The 19,976-nt window shown below is 39.2% G+C and overlaps 1 protein-coding gene across 1 annotated transcript in view; it reads left to right on the top strand.

Annotated features, from left to right (window-relative positions):
- The window catches only part of LOC145496731 (sushi, von Willebrand factor type A, EGF and pentraxin domain-containing protein 1-like), a 54,637-nt gene that overhangs the window by 938 nt on the left and 33,723 nt on the right, over positions 1-19,976 (top strand). Inside the window, exons 1-6 of the mRNA XM_081476467.1 lie at positions 1-810; positions 7,900-8,061; positions 8,805-8,966; positions 13,533-13,721; positions 15,747-15,950; positions 18,409-18,621. The exon at positions 1-810 is cut by the window's left edge and continues 938 nt beyond it. Coding sequence (XP_081332593.1) covers positions 102-810; positions 7,900-8,061; positions 8,805-8,966; positions 13,533-13,721; positions 15,747-15,950; positions 18,409-18,621 — 1,639 coding nt within the window. The 5' untranslated portion in view covers positions 1-101. The remainder of the gene's footprint in view (positions 811-7,899; positions 8,062-8,804; positions 8,967-13,532; positions 13,722-15,746; positions 15,951-18,408; positions 18,622-19,976) is intronic.

Genomic DNA, 19,976 nt, shown 5'->3' with positions numbered 1-19,976 from the left:
TGCGATGATTATTACAAAGTGTGACAGAACAAGCTGTGCTTGGACAACAAACTCTCACAACTGATGATAACTCTTACTGTTGTGCGATCACTGCTTAAACTATGGAGGAGATAAGAGTTTTCCTCCCCATTGTCGTTTTCATTCTGGTAAATGTTCAACTCATCACAGGGCAAGACTGGCTAGATGTCTCAAAAGAAGAGCTCCTGGAGCTGAGAAACGAAGTACTTTCTTTCGATAATTCCGTCTCCGATCTTGTGTTTTTAGTGGACACCTCTGGCAGTTTATCGTCTAGCGACTACGATGAAGAAATAACATTCGTCACCAACTTGCTAAATGAGATCAGCGTGGACATGCAAGCAACCCGTGTCGAGGTGATACCGTTTGGAAGCACGGCGAGCCAATTCATCACTCAAATTTCCAACCCCGATACTTCCAAGAACAAGTGTACATTTAACGAACAATTCAAGACGATGTCCCAAAGTATCAACGGTTGGAACACGAACATGAGGGACGCTTTTCAATTGGCCTGGGAGGTTTGCCTGAATAACGGATTGAAAAGAACGCCGCTGACTACGATTAAAACTGTCGTTATCCTTCTCACTGATGGCAAATGGAACACACCTTACGGCGACTCGAGCCCCGTTTCACGAGCACAAAACCTCATAGCGGGTCATGTGGAGATTTTTGCCATAGGTGTTGGTAACATTGACTACGCAAATCTTGAATCTCTTGTTGATGATCCAGACAAGCACGCATTTCTTTTGCAAGACTTCGACGAGTTTGCTGAGCTTGCAACCTATCTCAGAGGAGGTATGTGACTAAATTTTCCTTTAATGAACTTTTTCCGTTTTTTAATTACAAAGGAAACTGATAATCGAAACTGTTTTTCCTTTGCAAGAGCACCCAATGGAATCAGAAACCGTTTCTAGTTTCATTATGTATTACTTGATATTTCTGAAGAGTTCAGTCGCTTTTCTTTTCTCTTCAGTCTCGGTTTCCTGTTTTAGTCTTTAAAGTACAAAAAGAACATTTCTTCACGGGACAATTATGGTCTGGTTAGTTAATCCATAAAACACACGAAAACGGTAACACAATCTTCAGAAGTTGTTGATTTGAGTAGGAAAAAATGATTAGATTCAAATATATTTATGTTTGTGCGTACGTGCGTTGCGTGCATGTTAGTTGTTTTCGTGGAGGAGGAGTCAGTGATGTAATTTCCAAGGTGTGTTTAGCTTCATGCTAAAAGTGTTTTGTCGAAGGAGTGTTCATGCTCAATACTTCGCAACATTTAAGAATAAAACGTTTCTAACTGAAAGTGATTGTCCTTTACATTTTACTTGTATATTAGTACGCACCAGCTGCACAGAATTAAAGATAGTTCATTACGTAATGATCGCTAGGGAAACAGATTGTTTTACTTTTTAACCGCGCGGCCATGAGCCGAGCGCGGTTCATGTTCTACCCGTGGTTTATTTTTTAACCGCGCGGCCATGGGCCGAGCGCGGTTCATGGTTTACCCGTGGTTTATTTTTTAACCGCGCGGCCATGGGCCGAGCGCGGTTCATAATCTACCCTTGGTTTATTAACCGCGCGGCCATGGGCCGAGCGCGGTTTATGTTCTACCCGTGGTTTATTTTTTTTTTCGTCGGAGACCAGACGCAGACCTCGACTCGGCCAACTTTGAATTACGCAATCTGTAATGTTTATTCGCCAAACCTTGTTTCTTCAGGGTCAACAAAAATCTCAGATTACAAAGTCACGCCAGATTCACGCTTTGCAAAAATATCTCTTCAAAACCCTGACTTCGAAGCGATATATCACTTTAGCGTTAATAGTCACCTCATATCGGCAGTAGTAAAATCTATTCCTTAACAATCCAGCTTCATCATATTAAAATTTCAACGAAATCGAACTAAACCAGAACTAAATATTATTAGATTTTTTTTTGTAACCTCGCTTCATTGCTTGAGTCGACAATGAAAGCGACGGTCGCCCATAGCCACCGAAATACAACATAACATGAACCTACGTTTCGGTCAAAAAAATCCAGGATTATTGCCTGAGAGCTGAAAATTGAAGAGGAACATCTTTTTCGAACTTTTCTCAGGTTATTTAGACGAAAAAAATGACCTCGGCGGGCTCCAAAAGAGAACGAAACAAAAAACAGAACGAGACAGTGGCTTCGTTACGTTCAAGTTAAAAAAAAAACCTTACTTCTGGATAATTTCAGCCTTACAAGCCAGCAACTGGTCCCAAATTACTTTCTGTATCCTTACAAATGTCCTGACTTCCATCTCCGAAAGATTTGGCCGCAATTTTTTTAGCAAATAAACATTTCGCCGACAGCAATCACCATTACGGTAACTTGTATGCTAATTCGCTAACTTTACAAAACCCTCCCGAGGGGGGGATATGACGAAAAGAGCTGAAAAATGATGGCCGGAAATAGAGTAATTTTCTCAGTTTCCGGTGTGCCAAATTTGCTGGAAATAGGTTCAAAACCGATAGTTTTTTTTTTTTCCGTTTTTTTCTCTTCGGGTCACTCATGCTACCAAAACAGTAAATTTTAAAAGCCCGGTTGTAAGATCTTAAAGATCTTCTTGTTATTATTATTATTTTTTTTTTGTCGGTGACCAGACCCAAACTTCCTCTCGGCCAAATTTTGAGTCACGCAACGTGTGATGTTTGTTCGCTAAAAGCTGTTAAAACATTAATACACGGACAATTTTACGGATATTGTTTTCTTTGTTGTGGGTAAAATATATCTTCTTTTGGTTTTATCGAAGCGTTGGATTCAAACGGAATAATAAGTACGCTAAAAAAGGTATTACGTCAGCCATGGAATGCGTTGAAGTTGCAGCTTTCACTTTCGATAGGTGACAAATAAGATCGTGTTTACTTTGCAAGTTTATTTCGCCAGAAGCGACGGTCATTAAGTTATTTGCAATTTTGCGAGTATTTCTTGTGGTTTTACGCAAATGATGGAAATTCTTTGGCTGTTTCATCACAGCGAGGTCATAAATCGGAAGGAAAAATAAATATTTGCAAGCCAAGCAAAGAACTTGCCAGAACACGCAAGGATTATGTCATTGGTAGGGACATCTTGAATTATGTGACTCGTGTGACTTCTTTGCTAGCCCTTTACTCAAGGGAAAAAACAATTAAATTTAATCGTGAGTTTTAAGAAAGAAAGCTGTTGTTAATTTAACTCATCTCAGGTCCTGACTTTCGCGGGAAAACATTAAAAGCCCATCGCTCGTCAAAAATTATATTTTTTCACCAGAAATTTAGCTCGGAACATATACATATTTATATTCGTTTGAATCGTCGATGAAATGACCTTTTCCGGATATTTTTTCCTTCGGGGTCAACAAAAACCTCCGATTACAAAATCACGCCGAACCCACACGTTGCAAAAAAATCTCTTCAAAACCCACACTTCGAAGCTATATATCACTTTAGCGTTAATAGCTACCACACATCGGCAGAAGGTAAATCTATTTCTTAACAATCCAGCTTTATCGTGTTAAAATTTCAGCGAAATCGAACAAAACCAGAATTAATTACAGTTTTTTTTGTCACCTCACTTCCCAGACTTGACCCAACAAAGGAAGCCACGGTCGCCCATAGCAACCGAAAAACACGAACATAACAAAGCCGACGTTTCGGCCAAAAAAATCCAGAATTATCGCCTGAGAGCTTAAACTTGAATGGGAACATCTTTTTCGAACTTTTTAAAACTGATTTAGACGAAAGACTGGCCTCGGCGGGCTGCAAAAAAAGACCAAGAGAAAAAACAGAACAGGAGAGCATAACAAGCCGATAATATTTAACCGCGTGGCTTTCGGCACGAAAACGAAAATACAGTTTACTTCTGGATAAATTCAGCCTTAGAAGCCAGCAACTGGTCTCAAATTACTTTCTGTATCCTTACAAATGTCCTGACTTCCATCTCCGAAAGATTTTGCCCCAATTTTGAGCAAATAACCATTTCGCCGACGGCGACCACCATTACGGTGGCCTGCATACTAAATTAGCTAACTTGACAAAATTCTCCCGAGGTGGGGATACGGCCAAAGAGCTGAAAAAATGGCCTGTGATTGGCTAATGATGAGATCATCCCACTGTCCAAATTTGGTGAGAATCGAAAGTAACGCCAATTCTCTGTCACGTTTTCAATCTACGGTCGGGATAAAGTTTAGTGTTCGTATCTTCAGGTCCATACATATCCCGAAGAAAGTTCCAAATTAAGACCATTACGTCATGGTAGACAACGGCTACGTCCAGACTACGACTGATGGTGCAATAATAGAGTTTGTGTTGATCAAGTGATGTGATGTCTACAGTAAAAAAAGAATCATTAAGGACTGCTTTGGAATGTGCATTGCATTGCAACTGTAGCGCTACCAAAACAGTTAAATTTTAAAAGCGCGGTTATAAGATCTAACAGATCTCCTTGTCTTTTTAGATTTGTCGGCGACCAGACCCAAGCTTCCACTCGGCCAAATTTTGAGTCACGCAACCTGTGATGTTTACTCGCCAAAAGCTGTTGAAACATTAATAAATCTCATCTCCGATACTGACTTTCGCGGGAAAAAATTAAAAACCCAGCGCTCGTCAAAAATTATATTTTTTTCACAAGAAATTTACCTGGGAACATATACATATTTATATTCGTTTGAATCGTCGATGAAATGACCTTTTCCGGATATTTTTTCCTTCGGGGTCAACAAAAACCTCCGATTACAAAATCACGCCGAACCCACACGTTGCAAAAAATCTCTTCAAAACCCTGACTTCGAAGCGATATATCACTTTAGCGTTAATAGCTACCACACATTGGCAGACGGTAAATCTATTACTTAACAATCCAGCTTTATCGTGTTAAAATTTCAGCGAAATCGAACAAAACCAGAATTAATCAGAATTTTTTTGTGACCTCACTCCCCAGACTTGACCTAACAAAGAAAGCCACGGTCGCCCATAGCAACCGAAAAACACGAACATAACAAAGCCGACGTTTCGGCCAAAAAAATCCAGAATTATCGCCTGAGAGCTTAAACTTGAATGGGAATATCTTTTTCGAACTTTTTTCAACTGATTTAGACGAAAGACTGGCCTCGGCGGGCTACAAAAAAGACCAAGAGAAAAAACAGAACAAGACAGCAGAACAAGCGATAATATTTCATCGCGTGGCTTTCGGCACGAAAACGAAAATACAGCTTACTTCTGGATAAATTCAGCCTTAGAAGCCAGCAACTGGTCCCAAATTACTTTCTGTATCCTTACAAATGTCCTAACTTACATCTCCGAGAGATTTTGCCCCAATTTTGAGCAAATAAACATTTTGCCGACGGCGACCGCCATTACGGTGGCTTGCATACTAAATTAGCTAACTTGACAAAAATTCTCCCGAGGGGGGATATGACCAAAAGAGCTGAAAAATGGCCTGTAATTGGCTAATGATGAGATCATCCCACTGTCCAAATTTGTTGAGAATCGAAAGTAACGCCAATTTTCTGTCACGTTTTCAATCTGTGGTCACTGGAGTGACCAAAATCGATACATCGGTCGGGGTAGAGTTTTATTATTAAATTATATGACTTTTGTGACTACTTTACTAGCCCTTTACTCGTGGAAAACACCAATCAAATTTAATCATGACTTTTAAGAGGAAAGCTGTTGTTAATAGTGTTATTACCGTGTAGTTCATATCGTTCATGCCCATACAAATCCCGAAGAAAGTTCTAGATTAAGACCATTACGTCATCGGAGATTTGTCAACGGCTACCACTAATGGTACAATAATACAGTTTGTGTTGATCAAGTGATGTGATGTCTACAGTAAGAAAAGAATCATCAATGACTGCTTTGGAATGTGCACTGCGTTCCGACGGTAGTGCTAAGCAAACAGTTAAATCTTAAAAGCGCGGTTATAAGATCTAACAGATCTTTTTGTTTTTTCCTTGTCGGAGACCAGACGCAGACCTTCACTAAGCCAACTTTGAATTACGCAATCTGTAATGTGTAGTCGCCAAACCTTGTTTCTTCAGGGACAACAAAAACCTCAGATTACAAAGTCACGCCGAACCCACGCTTTGCAGAAAAATCTCTTCAAAACCCTGACTTCGAAGCGATATATCACTTTAGCGTTAATAGCTACCTCATATCGGCAGTAGTAAAATCTATTCCTTAACAATCCAGCTTCATCATATTAAAATTTCAACGAAATCGAACAAAATCAGAACTAAATATAATTAGATTTTTCTTTGTCACCTCGCTTCATTGCTTCAGTCAACAAAGGAAGCGACAGTCGCCCATAACAACCGAAACACACAAACATAACACGAACCGACGTTTCGCTAAAAGAAAATCCAGGATTATTGCCTGAGAGCTGAAAATTGAATAGGAACATCTTTTTCGCATTTTTCTCAGGTTATTTAGACGAAAAAATGACCTTGGCCGGCTCCAAAAGAGCACGAAACAAAAAACGGGTCACTCATGATCCCATATTATGACATATGCCGGAAGTAATTACGTCATCGGAGATTTCACAGCGGCTACGACTGATGGTGCAATAATGCAGTTTGCGTTGATCAAGTGATGTGGTGTCTACAGTAGTCAATAAATCATCAAGGACTGCTTGTAATTTGTAATGTGCACTGCATTGCGACTGTAGTGCTAAGAAAACATTTAAATTTTAAAAGCGCGGTTATAAGATCTGAAAGATCTTCTTGGGTACTTACCATTTACGTGGGAAAGCCGGAAATTCCAGTTGGAAAATCAAATAGTTCGCGCCATTCCGTTAGGAACGCTTCAGAAAATATGGGCAGTGATTTAGGGTGATGCTATTGTTCTGCTCTTTTAAGTCTCTCTAGTTGATGTGGATATACTTTATAGCGATTCCCTCTCCCGCAACGTCGCATTTAATTGTTTAATGTTTAAGCCTGAAATTTCCAACCGGATGGTTTTTGTAAATGGTAAGCACCCTTTGTTTCCGAAACGAGATCGAGGGATAAATGTTGCACTTTCTTTTTTTTAAAAGAGTGCTAAGAACACCATAAAATTATTTTAAACAAATGAATAACAAGAGGCAGTTAAGAGCAGGGGATCCTGGAGAAAAAAAGTGAGTGGCAATGGCAATTGACGTTTCTCCTGTTAATATCTTCGGGGAAACAAGCATGCATTTAACAGCATTTAGCCGGTTGCAAAGGAACTTGCTAACGGTTAAAGAATCGCGTAGTCGAATAAAATATACTTTAGACCAAGTGAACGGATTTGTTTTTCGCAGACCGTGAACAGTATAGCTGGGCGGACACAGGGCAAGTTGACAGCATGTGCCTTCGTTAAATTATTAGTGAAAAAGCAACGTCAACAAAGAATTTTCTCCTGGCACGTGATCTCTGCATGACAGCTGACGACCTTTGAAAGTTAGAACCAGACCACTCGAGCTCGCGGAAAAGTTTTGTTGCCATAAAATTACTGATGACTTCCATTGCTTTCAGGGCTTTTAAATCTCAAAACTTTACTGATTTAAATCTCACTCACAAAATGTGACAGACTTAATTTGTGGCCTCCAGGGCCAACTCTCGAGATTTGTCAGCACGACTGACAAAACGCAAATCGCTGAGTTCAACAACATACAAAGGTTGCACCTCATTAAGCCACAAAAGATCGATCAACCTATCAGGTCATTTTCCACACTCCCCTGGAACTGTTACGTGGCCTTGAACACGATTATCAACGGTGACACACAGACGTTCGCTCCTATGTTTCTGGCTGAAAGACAGCCTACCCCCATTTTTTTTTTAGTTAAACCGGGCAAAATTTCAAGACAGGTAGTGTAGAATAAAAGTAACACGTCACAGGTATAAACAAGTCTTTTTCGTTCTTTTTAAGATCCTTATGAGGAGGTGTGGCAAATAGAATCTGTGACCGCTGATAAATGTAACAACAACTGTGACGCCCTCGCCACTTGTGCCTGTGGATTGGTGTACGGGGACTACAAGTGCGCATGTCCGAAGGGATATGCAGGGTCTGGATATGTGGGTGAATGTAACGGTGAGAAAGAACTTACTTTGCTTACTTTCTTGGATAAAACATGTTGTTGCAAAATATGTTTCAATTGTACATTAACGTGGGAGGTACCCAAGTGACATAGATCTTTGATTTAAGACCTTACGGAAACGCCAGAGCAAATTTAACTGCTTAATTTATGAGATGCTTTTTGTAAGTCCTAAAGTCAACTCTGACCAAGCAGTCTGACCCCATCCGCGCAAAGTTATTTTCATAGCGAAGAGTATTTTATATTTCACACTTATTATATCTTTTTGGCATAGTCCCATGGACTAATTTTACCTTTTATCCCTTACGTTTTGTAACGTTCAGTGTATATTTACATATTCTTACCACTTTTCAAATTCTCATTTCTTAATTTTACTCATATACGCAAAAACTTTAATCAGTTTACTTTTTAAACTTGAAAATAATCTCAGCGAGATCGAAACGTCGTTTCTTATCTCTAGTTTTTATCCTAAGAGTTAACTGTTTAATAACACAATTGTTAATATTTCAGTAGGTCGATGTATGTGCTTGTCGATGCGCTTGCCAATTTTCTTGCATGCAAATCTTTTAGAATTTCTAGCTAGATGCCCAGTTCTCACTGTTATCATGCTAGCAGCGACGCCGCCTCATGCATTCAAGATAGATTTGATAATGATGTATTTAATAATATGTGAACAAAATAATTTTGAATCTCTCAGTAATATTAGCTAATTTTAAATTTGTTTGCTTTTGTTTCATAGAATGTCCGGAATCAACTTACAAGGATTTCCTTGGCTATGCAGACGAGTGTACAGCTTGCCCTGATAACTCTGGTCACACGAATAAAGGAAGCTCATCTATCTCCGCCTGCAACTGTTTCACAGGATGGAGTGGATCACCAGAGAATGGACAAGAATGCACAAGTAAGTTAAGACATGATAAGAGTCGAGCTGCCGTAGTTAGTCTAAAGATATGCAGATGCCATCGAAGCTGGTCTACTCCACTTTGTTCCATCGGGCGCATAGGGCGACCTCTACCGTGACTTTCCATCTCTGACGGTCTTGAGCCACTCTTTTGGCCTCGCACCAACCCATGTTGATCTCCATCAGGACCGGGTTGTTCGAAAGTCGGTTAACGCTGGCCCAGGATTACAAGTTAACCGAAGTATTAATTTCTCTTGCATAAAATTGTTTTTTACTGCTTACGTTTTGTGTAGTTTGAGCTTAGTCTAGCTCAAAACTGAAGGACAAACGGTATAAACAGAAAACCTCACCTAGAAGTTACAAAGCTCGCATCAAAATTCTCGCTAATCCTGGGTTAGCTTAAGGTAATTCCCCTGAAATAAAACTGCCAATAGATTTTTGTTCAAACTTTGTCCACTGAATTATATTTATCATATGAGAACTTCAATCATAAAATTAAAAAAAAAGGGGGGGGGGGGGGTTGCCCACGCTCGTTAAGGAGCAGTGAGGCATTAAAAATGTCCCATTTTAGCATTATTTAATGCTTATTAGAAGAACGCATTCCAAGTTATTTTAAACTCTTTGTGATCCCAGACTCATGAAAACACGTCTCAAACTACAGTCAATACTTGTGTCAGACACAAATAAACTTTTTAAGTTTGATTTTGACAGACAGCTGAATCCTTGTTAAAATATTGGAACCAAATTGCTTGCCACGGCTATCAAAGTGCAAAATAGAAAAGACTACAGTGCAGCTGCTATGATTAGTTTATTAAAATGACTGGAAAAAAATTTGGGGTGCCCGAGTTCGTTAGTGAGCTATAGCCATTTTTCAACTGACGGAACTCAATATCAAGGCAAATCCGCCATGTTTTCAATGTGCGCGTGCACGAACGCGCGCTAATGACGCCATAAATTATGCGCAGTAAGGATGCGCAATGCAAATGTGAGGAATCACCTTAATCAGGCTCTGAACAACCCGGCCCTGGTCTTTCTGGATGCTTCTGCGCCACGTAACTTTATGTCTACGTTTCGGTGTGCCTTGTGGGTTTCAATTCATCCCGAGGCGCGCTATGTTCCTCTCACCACGCCTTAGTGTGAGACCAATCCATTTCCAGCGTCTTCTCTTAATAGTGGTGTTGATAGGCTCTCGGCCGGTTAAAGCTGGTTACATGCAGGAACTCAATCCTCTTATATTACCTTGACCATCGAAAGGTTTTGCCTGCTGCTGTATACGTTTGAATTACGTTTGGTTTATGGAAATGGTAGTACTCCATTTCAAATTTCTGCGATTCTCTCTCGAGTAAGACTCCACGAAGCTAACCCCTACCTCCACCATGATTATTCTGGATATCACAAAACCTCGTCCAATAATTAATATTGTTTTTGACAAATTTGCCCCAAATTAAACATCCCCTGTGATTCAGACGAACACAATGGAAACGAGCTATTTGTCTGTACGTAGTAAATACGGCTCGCAGAGACCATTGTTAGCAACAGTTGTGTTAAAACTACTAAAATAACAAGGTCGTAATACTAGCAATAATGATAAATATTGCATAAAACGTACAACAGTTTTTAAAGACATGTTTCGGCATGCTTATGCCATCTTCAGTTTAATAGAGTGACTAATGATACGTGACACAAGTTATATACTACAAAATATGAATAAATTATTTACAATATGCATTACAAAACGGTGGAAACAGAAATTACAGAGTTAAAAAGGTGTTGAAGTGATGTAACTGTTTGTTAAGGTCAGGTTTTCTCTACCAGGATTAAAGAACATACAGTAAGCGATAAAAACTCGCATATTTTTAAACATCTTTCTCAATTTTCTTCATACAGGGGCATGTACACACCTTCTTGTTTTCGCATCTTAGACTCAGCGAATAGCTCTATTGATCTTAAACTTAAAGAAGCCTTTTATATTAGTAAGAACAAACCTGACCTTAGCAAACAGTTACATCACTTCAACACCTTTTTAACTCTGTAATTTCCGTTTCCACTGTTTTGTAATGCATATTGTAAATAATTTATTCATATTTTGTAGTATATAACTTGTGTCACGTATCATTAGTCACTCTATTAAACTGAAGATGGCATAAGCATGCCGAAACATGTCTTTAAAATAACAAGTTTTGCTAGATTCCCGCCGACAAATTAAAACACGTAGCGAAATAAACAAATTCTCAACCTAAACAGTGCTTCCATAAAAGACATTATATTTGCTACGAAGGCAGAAATTATACTTAAGTAAGACAACGACAGAAAACAACAATTGAACTGTCTCTGTTTATGATGAGAAGCTTTATTCTTGTAAAAATGATCAATTGCTCAAACAACACTTACATGCAGTGTAGTAACGCTCGTTCTCCGGTAATCTCAGCGAAGTGAACCGACGAGTGGTCACTGCAAAGCTTGCTCCGATATTCTCTTCTGTGCTCGGAGTAGAACCAGTGGGAGCGCTAGCCGTTTAGTCTTTCTAACTTTTACGCTAGTTCGGGCAATCTTGCTGCACACGGCTTCAAGCCGTAAATAACTGTAGCTCCTTTCAAATTCAACTCGGTATTTCGCAGTTTCATCCGCAAGCTTTGAGCTCCGCGTTTCGCAATTTCCACTGGAAAAGTACACGTTTTCATGGGTCACAATACGGCCGGATTCCTCTGGACTATAAACCTTCACATGCTTTTAGATCCGTATTTAAAAACTAACTTAAAAGCGAACTTTGAAGGCATCGTTCTTCTCTCGAAAGCCGCTCAAACTACTCGAAACTGAAAGTTTAGCTGAAGTCCAGTTTGTGATTGACAGCTGTCGCTTCGGTAGCCAATCAAATTGTTTGGACAATTCTAACAAGGATTGTGATTGGCCTATTGTAGCGTGCTTTATCAGAGAACAGTGCACGGTTGACGCCACTTTTGCTCGTTTGGAAAGTAAACTTTGGTTTGAAAATTCAGCCAAAGGCGTGGGGAAATTATTGGATTCTTTATCATGAAACAAATAAAGAAGCCTCGACTGTGCTCTGTTCTGTTGTAAAGCATTTAGGAAGCGGTAGAGCACTCAAGAAGTAGGGAAAAACACTCGACTACGGCGTGTTTTCCCCTACACTTCTTTCGTGCTCTACCGCTTCCTTCGTGCTTTACAACAGAACAGAGCACAGTCGAGGCTTCTTTATTTGTTAAATATCTCACTGCTGACCTGATTTTCTTTGTATACATACTCGTCTACATTACTTCTGGAATATCACGTTCATGGTATGCCAGTGGAAAGTATTGCATAGGTTTACTACACTATAGGCCTAGCTGTAAAAGTAACCTTGCCCTTTTGCCTGGAAAAGCACGAGGAGATTCTGCAAATCACGAGAAATTATCAAATGTGTTCTTGTAAACCAATTTGGTTGTTAATTAAATTTTTATTTTGAGGTAGGTGGTCTTTTACGGACTTTAAGTATTTTCGTGGGCATACATGTTGTTAAAGTGAAAATAATTTCATTTTAACGTAATCAAAATGCCAATGTTCCAATATTTTTTCCAATGGTCACTTACAAGTTTGCTTTTTTTTGTTCAAAAGCTTTTCTATTTGGTTGTAAATGCCAAAAGAAAATGAGGGAACTCCTCACTTTCCCTCGTAAATGTTCTCAAATGTTTATGTACTCGTATAATCTTCTACACGATTAGCAAATAATGAAGGCCAAGCCACGTGTTGTACAATTTTGTAGTTTCTCTTTGTTATTATTGTATGCCTATATAGTTTATGTGGACCGAGTGAGGTACAAAACAGGGAGTAATCATATTTGACCGAAAAATAATGTTGAGCAAGACTGGATATGAGAGCAAACAAGTTTCGATAATAATTCAGTGCAAATTTTAAAGTTAGGAACGGCAGGTGAAATTCAACGCTATTCAAGGCTAACTCAGCAGTCAACCTATCCGCTAGCGGTCTCCCAATTTCTTTATCAACATTTTAGAATTAGTACCTATTTAAACTTAACTTCACGTGACGTCAGACGACACCATCACCAGCTAGTCGAGGGCCATCCCGATTAAACGCAAATAACCTTATTGAAAAGAAAATACAGGCGATGGGTTCCATCCACTCACACCTCCCTACCCCTTACGCTTTCTTCGATGTGGGGCATGCGTTTGCGTTAACGTCTGAGGATTAACAGATGGGTGTAAGATCATGATCATGATCATGATCATCTTCATTATCGTCATCATCATCATCATCATCATCATCACTTTATTTAGTGAAACAGGTTGCAAAATTGGCAGCCAATGAGGCTGATGTGGACCTACAAGTAACTAATAAAATGTAATACAATAAATAAAATAATTTACCCTATGGTATTAAAATGGACAACTGGCTAAAACGAAAGTAGATAAAGTATCATATCAATAAAATAAAGTACACTGACAAATAAAATGCCATGTTGACCTCGAAAAGAAAGTTAAAGTTCGTTTTAAAATAATGATAAAACAAAATGATAAGTTTGGTTTTGTTTTTCATCTCTACTTGTCCAAACAGTACGTATCTGTGAGACGCTGACTGCCCCTGAAAACGGAGAAATCGTAGGAGACTGCCACAACACTTACGAATCCATATGCGAGTTTCAGTGTTCCGAAGGACACGAACTGACCGGGAGTTCTACTAGAACATGCACCATTGATGAATATGACGTTATGGTTTGGAGTGGGACCGTTGTGACATGTCCAGGTACGTGGACAACATTACATACACAAAAGAGATTAGTAGCAAAGGGTCAAGGAGTGGTATTTTGAATTATCTTGCCCAAAGAATTCAAAAATTGCCCTTAAATTGAAGGACACCTGAAAATAGCGGGTTACTAATGTAGAAAAATACTAAAGAGATAATAATAAACCATAAAGGAACAAGGATGGTTTAGGATGGAGAAGATTATTGCACGGATTACAAACGACGAACTCGAAAAATTTAAGCTTAACTTTTCAAGATGGATAAACCGTTCCAAAACTCCTTTATGGGCCCATTAACCGATTTATGCGCGCGCTCGCGCGCGTTGCTGAGGAGGTGAAATTTCACTCCCGGTTACTTACGTCAGCCTGAGCACGGAAAATAGAAACAACTCTATAACTTCCAAATTCGCTTACAATTTAGATGTTTTTCTTTGTTTTTCACAAAATGCAAAGTAAAAAAGGTACGAGCAAAGACAAAATAAGAGAAAGACAGAAAAACAAGAACAATAGAAAGAGAAAAACTAACTCCGTGTGGCTTTGTTTGATTTTACCGAAGTGCACTGGTAGTGTAAATTGCGCACGCGCTGATAGGGTAACTCCCAATGTATCTCGGGCGTGTATATAAAGGAAACGCGGTTTTCATTAAATTCAGCCTTTTTTGACGGATTTCAATTAAAATCAACGTTGGAAACATAGCTATGCATTCCTTTTTCGAAACCATGCTTTTTTCAGAATATTACGAACTTTTTAATATTTTGAAATTCTCTCAAAATCTGACTTTTTAGAAATGAGACAAAATCTATGCATAGCGTAATGAGGAAATAATGAAAATATTAAATCAATGAAAAAAATCCCGATAAAGTAATTTGCCTGGGAGCCTTTGCGTTTTTTTAGTATTAGTCACATGATCGTGGGCGTGGCCTGACTACGTCATCACTATTGTTTCTGTTCATCAAAAAGTTAAAACACATGAAATAACTCTGAAGTAACTAAAAATGATGAGGTTATATGAGAATAAATTTTCCTCATCAACGGCTCGAAAAGATCGGTTAATGGGCCCTTAAAGGAACAATGTTTCGACCATTTGTCACCTTATGTGTGTACAGGCACGGCGAGGATTAAGTTTGTAAATTTCGGCTGGTAAACTATAGCAGCACTACTGTTCTATAATTATAAAGGGCTAAAGATCAGGTGAAATAGAATGTACCTCGAATAAATTGAATGAACGGCTCGCATACACAGCTGTAACTTCAAATGTCATTTTCAAGCGCTTTAATAATTCATCGAGTTTAAAGAAAGGAAATCATGACCCTTAGTTTTAGCTTCGATCTACAAGATGTATCAAACACTCAAAAAAGTGTTTGAGCACATTGACAAACACCTCGAAGTTCGTTCATCCGGCTTCTTGGTGTTTGGAAATGTGGAAATCATGACCCTTGTTTCAGCTTCGATTAAGAAGATATATCAAACCTCAAGAAAGTCAGTTTGAGCAAATTTACGGGCAGCTCGAAGTTTGTTCATATCTTTTCGGTGCTTGGAAATGTGATCAAACAAGGTCGGTCGTTACTTTCAGTCCGACGGTCATTTCGCTATTAAAGCCAGAAGTTTAGTTTCACTTGTCGATTCCTCTGAGGTAATAACATCGCATATAGAAATCGAGAGCGTATTATCTAATTGCCAAATAGAAACACTCGTTTAGGAGAACTGGAAAAAGCTGTGGAAATTTCTCGTTTACCCAAAATTATACTCGCTTTTTCATTCCGATAGATAACGATTGGAACTGGAAAATTGTGTTATAATTTCTGTGCGCTTATGTTCTCGTCTCCAGAAGAATCTTCGGCAATGAAGGAGGTAGAGGTAATTTGGAAGAAGAAGAAAGTAATTTTAGATAAACTAGACAATTATATATACTAGGTTTCAACTGATTAATGAAAATTTGTCTTCTGTTTTTTTTTTTTTTTTTTTACTTTTCGTAGTCATAATCATAATAGCACCCTTTTAATTAGTAATTCTCTTGTTTTATCAGATATACGATGTCCTTATGTTATTGTCTATAATGCTGAAAACCCTACTGGCACATGTACCAATCCAGACGAAAGCGCAGCCACTGATTTGCTTTACCAAACTACCTGTAGCTTTCAATGCTCGACTGGCTATGACAGAATTGGAAGCGAGAGCATTACGTGTCAGCTGAGTGGAGACTGGTCTCCAGATCCTCCTTCTTGCGAATGTAAGATATTATTCGCACAGTCTACTACTTCAAGGGCGGAACAGTTGCTTTCATTAAAGATTTAGGTACGCATAAGCAAGCAAAAACTAACGATAAAAGCCTACGTTCCGGCGTCAGTTCATTACCCCATTGTACAAATTCTGCGAGTTAAAAAATTCAATTTTTCACTGACCTCTCTCAACTCGCCTTGACAAAGACGTCATAAAATGACGCCGAAAAGTAGGCTTTTATCGTTAGCTTTTGCTTGCTTATGCATAAATATTAACCCCGTTTATAAGACGAAGAAGATGTACCCATATTTCTTTGAAGTAAGAGCTTTTCAGACGGCGATTTAAGATTTAACCAAAGACACATCGGCCTTTGCTGAGGGAGATATGTGAAAAGCCTCTCGTTATCTCGTACAAAAGATGAAAATCGCTGAAAGACACATTCGTGAGATCGAAACTCTAAAGGCATAGAAACTACATTTGCAAACAGCGGGAATCGTGTAGCCCTGTCACAACGTTTAATTTCTTGAATGTATTCCCTGGAAGTCCTTAGCGACTGGAGACCACTAGGATGCAGGTTCGGATAGAATTTTGACTGGGAACACAGGAAGGGTCACAGGAAGAGACAAACAATATTTTCCATAATTTTTATGACCTTTTATACTTGTCCTGAAAATATAATTAGCTCTTATTAACCGAGCAGGAGGTCTGTATTGGAAAGTCTCGATCGAGGTCGTGAGTACAGACCGACTGCGGTGAGGTCTGTACAGACGACCGAGGTCAAGATTATCCCATACAGACAGGCTAAGTTCGGTTAATACGACGTTTATTATATGGCAAACAAGAATAGTTTAATTCGTTTAATGTAACTGGTTTATACTAGCTGACATTTTGCTTATGAACCGCGATGAGCTAAACTTAATTCTTCCAAAGTCTTCTTTACTTTTTTTCTTATTAGGCTTTTTGGCACTTCCTTAAATATATACTGTTAGTAGAGTTGCATTTTAGTTTGCAGCTTTTTCACTGCAAAACATTACTGGTTTAGATGCCGGTCTGGATGGGAAAACCTAGACCAATATCGATTTCAACCAATCAAATTCGCGAATTCGGTATTTCCCAGTCCTTGTGAGAGAGAGCCATATAATGATAAAATATATTGAATTGCAGTGGAACTTCTTTATCTGGCCACTTACAGGCGACAAAAATCTGGTCGTATAAAGGGGGGCGGCGAGGGGGGGGGGGGGTGTCCTTTAAATAAATAAGGAAATGACCTACTGAGCTTTTGTTCCGGCCAGAATAAAGTGGCGTGATGGCGAGGTGGCCGAATGAACGGAGTGGCCGTAAGGCGGGGTTCAGCTGTAGATCATAACTAGTTTCCTCTTATTATAGTCTCTCATTGCGGAAGCTTCATAAATATGGCGTGGACACGAGTAGTCCCAAACGTTTTGAATCATATCTCTGCGACCAAAGCCAAAAATGCAGCATAAATGGCCATTTATCGGGTGTTGCCCCAGATTCCTGTGGTGTCCCACAGGGTAGCAACCTTGGACCACTCTTATTCATAGTTCTCATTAATGATCTGCCCAGTTACCTCAGTTCAACCTCTGCGAGGATATTCGCTGACGTCACAAATATAACTTACGCTGCCAGTACAATCGCTGACCTTGAAAATGTCGTAAACTCAGAGCTAAGAAAACTTAATTGCTGGCTGTAACCAATAGGCTAAGCCTTAATGTTACTGTGACTGAATTTATCATAACTGGGTCAAATCAACGAGTACATGCTCTTTCGAATAACCAAATTAATGTTGTGATCGACAGAAAATCGATCACAAGGTCAGAGAAGTTAAATCACTGGGCGTGGTAATTGACGAACACCTTTCATGAACAAGACATATAGACGAAATGAGCAAGATGTCCTCAGCCATAGGCGCCCTCAAACGCGTATTCATCTCTGAAAGCACCGCTCTCCAAATCTACCATGCGTTGATTTTACCCCGCTTTGACTATTGTAGCCCTGTTTTCGATGAACTCAAAAAAGCAAAGCAATTGAGGGGCTTTCTCCGGCGTACCTGCAAAACGCATTTAGCATCTGCAGTACACCGTATGTTCTAAGAGATTCTGAGCTCAAACTAGACTTGTCCAAGCCGCGTACAGACTACTGCAAGCGTGGCTTTTGCTACCGCGGGGCGCTATCATGGAATAGCCTACCCGTCTCTTTAAGGAAATAAGACTTTCTTGGACGCTTCAAAATGGACATTGACCAACTTTATAACCGTGAACTGTCAGTCAGGCTACCACACGGTAATCTTAAGCTTGTAAAACAGCGTAGTTATAATTGAACTTCTTTTCTTTATTGTAGTGTCACTGAAGATTTTACCGTGTTTAAATAAATAAAATATGTATGTATCATAAGTCTACCGTTTTATAGAAGACGAAACATTTGAATATGATTCTCATCTAATTTGCCAGTGGTGACATGCCCAGAGCTACCCGTAGACGCCGTCGGTACTTTCTTCCCTGACTCGTGCAACAATGGCACCCAGCCGTACCCCACCGTTTGCACGCTGACATGCCCTAGTGGATATTACATCAATTACCTCACAGTGGATGTATTGTCTGACACAAGGTCATGCCAATCCAACGGCAGCTGGGAATACAGGGAAACTACGCCAGCTTGTAAAGGTAAACGTTGTAAAAAGATATTTAGAAAATAGCACAAAGAAAATACGCGCACTGATTGATTTAAAATCGTGTTTCTAGCTATTTAACAATTAGATTATAAGCTCGAGATTTCTATGATGTGATAGTTGATGGGGCCGAAGGCCGAATCAAATATGATCTCATAGAAATCGGGAGCAAATATTCTAATTGTTTTAGTAGAATTCTAACTGAAATAAACGTAAATTACGATTTCCAGTTATTTTTTCTACGCATCATTAAATTTCACGCTCAGTAACAAAATCGCACAGACTGAATTATTATTGGAAATTAGCAGTTCTTTACTCGCAAGCACTTGTTTTTTTCCAATACTTTCAAGTTTTTAAGGTCAAAACAACGTTACCTTCTTTTATCCTTCTCAGGAATTTAAAAAACGTGGCCATTTCGTAGACAACCGAGAGCCGCTGCACGCTAATGGCTGATAGTGTAGGAGTAACTCAGTCAATCCGATTGCAGTATTTGCATTAGTATACTAGTAGAATTCTATTAATAAACAATTAGATTATGAGCTCGAGATTTCTATTGCGTGATTGTTGACGAGGGTTCAGCTCGAGTCAACCATTACGCATAGAAATCGAATAATCTACATGTAATTGTTTTAGAATAAATCTACTAGTCGTTCAAAGTTTTATCTAAAACCCCTTCACAGACAGTTCGAAAACGCTAGGAGCGGCCGTCAATTTGTTAACAAACAAACAAACAATAGCGTAATATTCTTTTGTTCACATTCAAGCCGCATTGAAGACAGCGTAACCTTGCTTTTCCGTTTTCACGCACACGTGTTTCATAACAACAAGACCTATCCTATAATACTTGTTACAGGCAGCCACAGGCAGCCCAGCAGACACTACAACCCCTCTTTTTCTCGGATTAAAGTACTAATTAAGTGGTTAACAAATTTCAGCATGACTAGAATAACTCTGTTTGAACGTTTCGACCTGGAAAACTCTCAACAAATTCAGTGTTCAGTGTCCCGTTTCTTGCTGTTCAAGTTTCAATAGAGTTCATAAGCATACTAAGTAACTCAAAGTGTTCCACTCCTAACATCAATAGAGTGCATAAAGTCCACGAGAGTTAATAATCGAACTAAAGTAACTCCAAGTGTTCTCCTTAATTTCAATAGAGTTCATAATCATTTAAATACTCTGGTGTCCCCCTTTCCCTAGTTGGCCTCAGGGGTAATGCTGGAACCTCTGACTCGGCAGTTCCACCTGTGACACTGTCTCCTGTGCTTTGTTGGTCTGGTCCATCGCTTGCATTCAGGTTCTTCTTCACCTCAGTTATATTTCTCTTGTAGTTAACTCCTTCAGGTGATGTAA

Source organism: Orbicella franksi, chromosome 9, assembly GCF_964199315.1.
Source record: "Orbicella franksi chromosome 9, jaOrbFran1.1, whole genome shotgun sequence".
Classification (NCBI taxonomy): domain Eukaryota; kingdom Metazoa; phylum Cnidaria; class Anthozoa; order Scleractinia; family Merulinidae; genus Orbicella; species Orbicella franksi.
The sequence above is the reverse complement of the archived record's forward strand: the minus strand, read 5'-3'. Positions and strand labels throughout refer to the sequence as shown.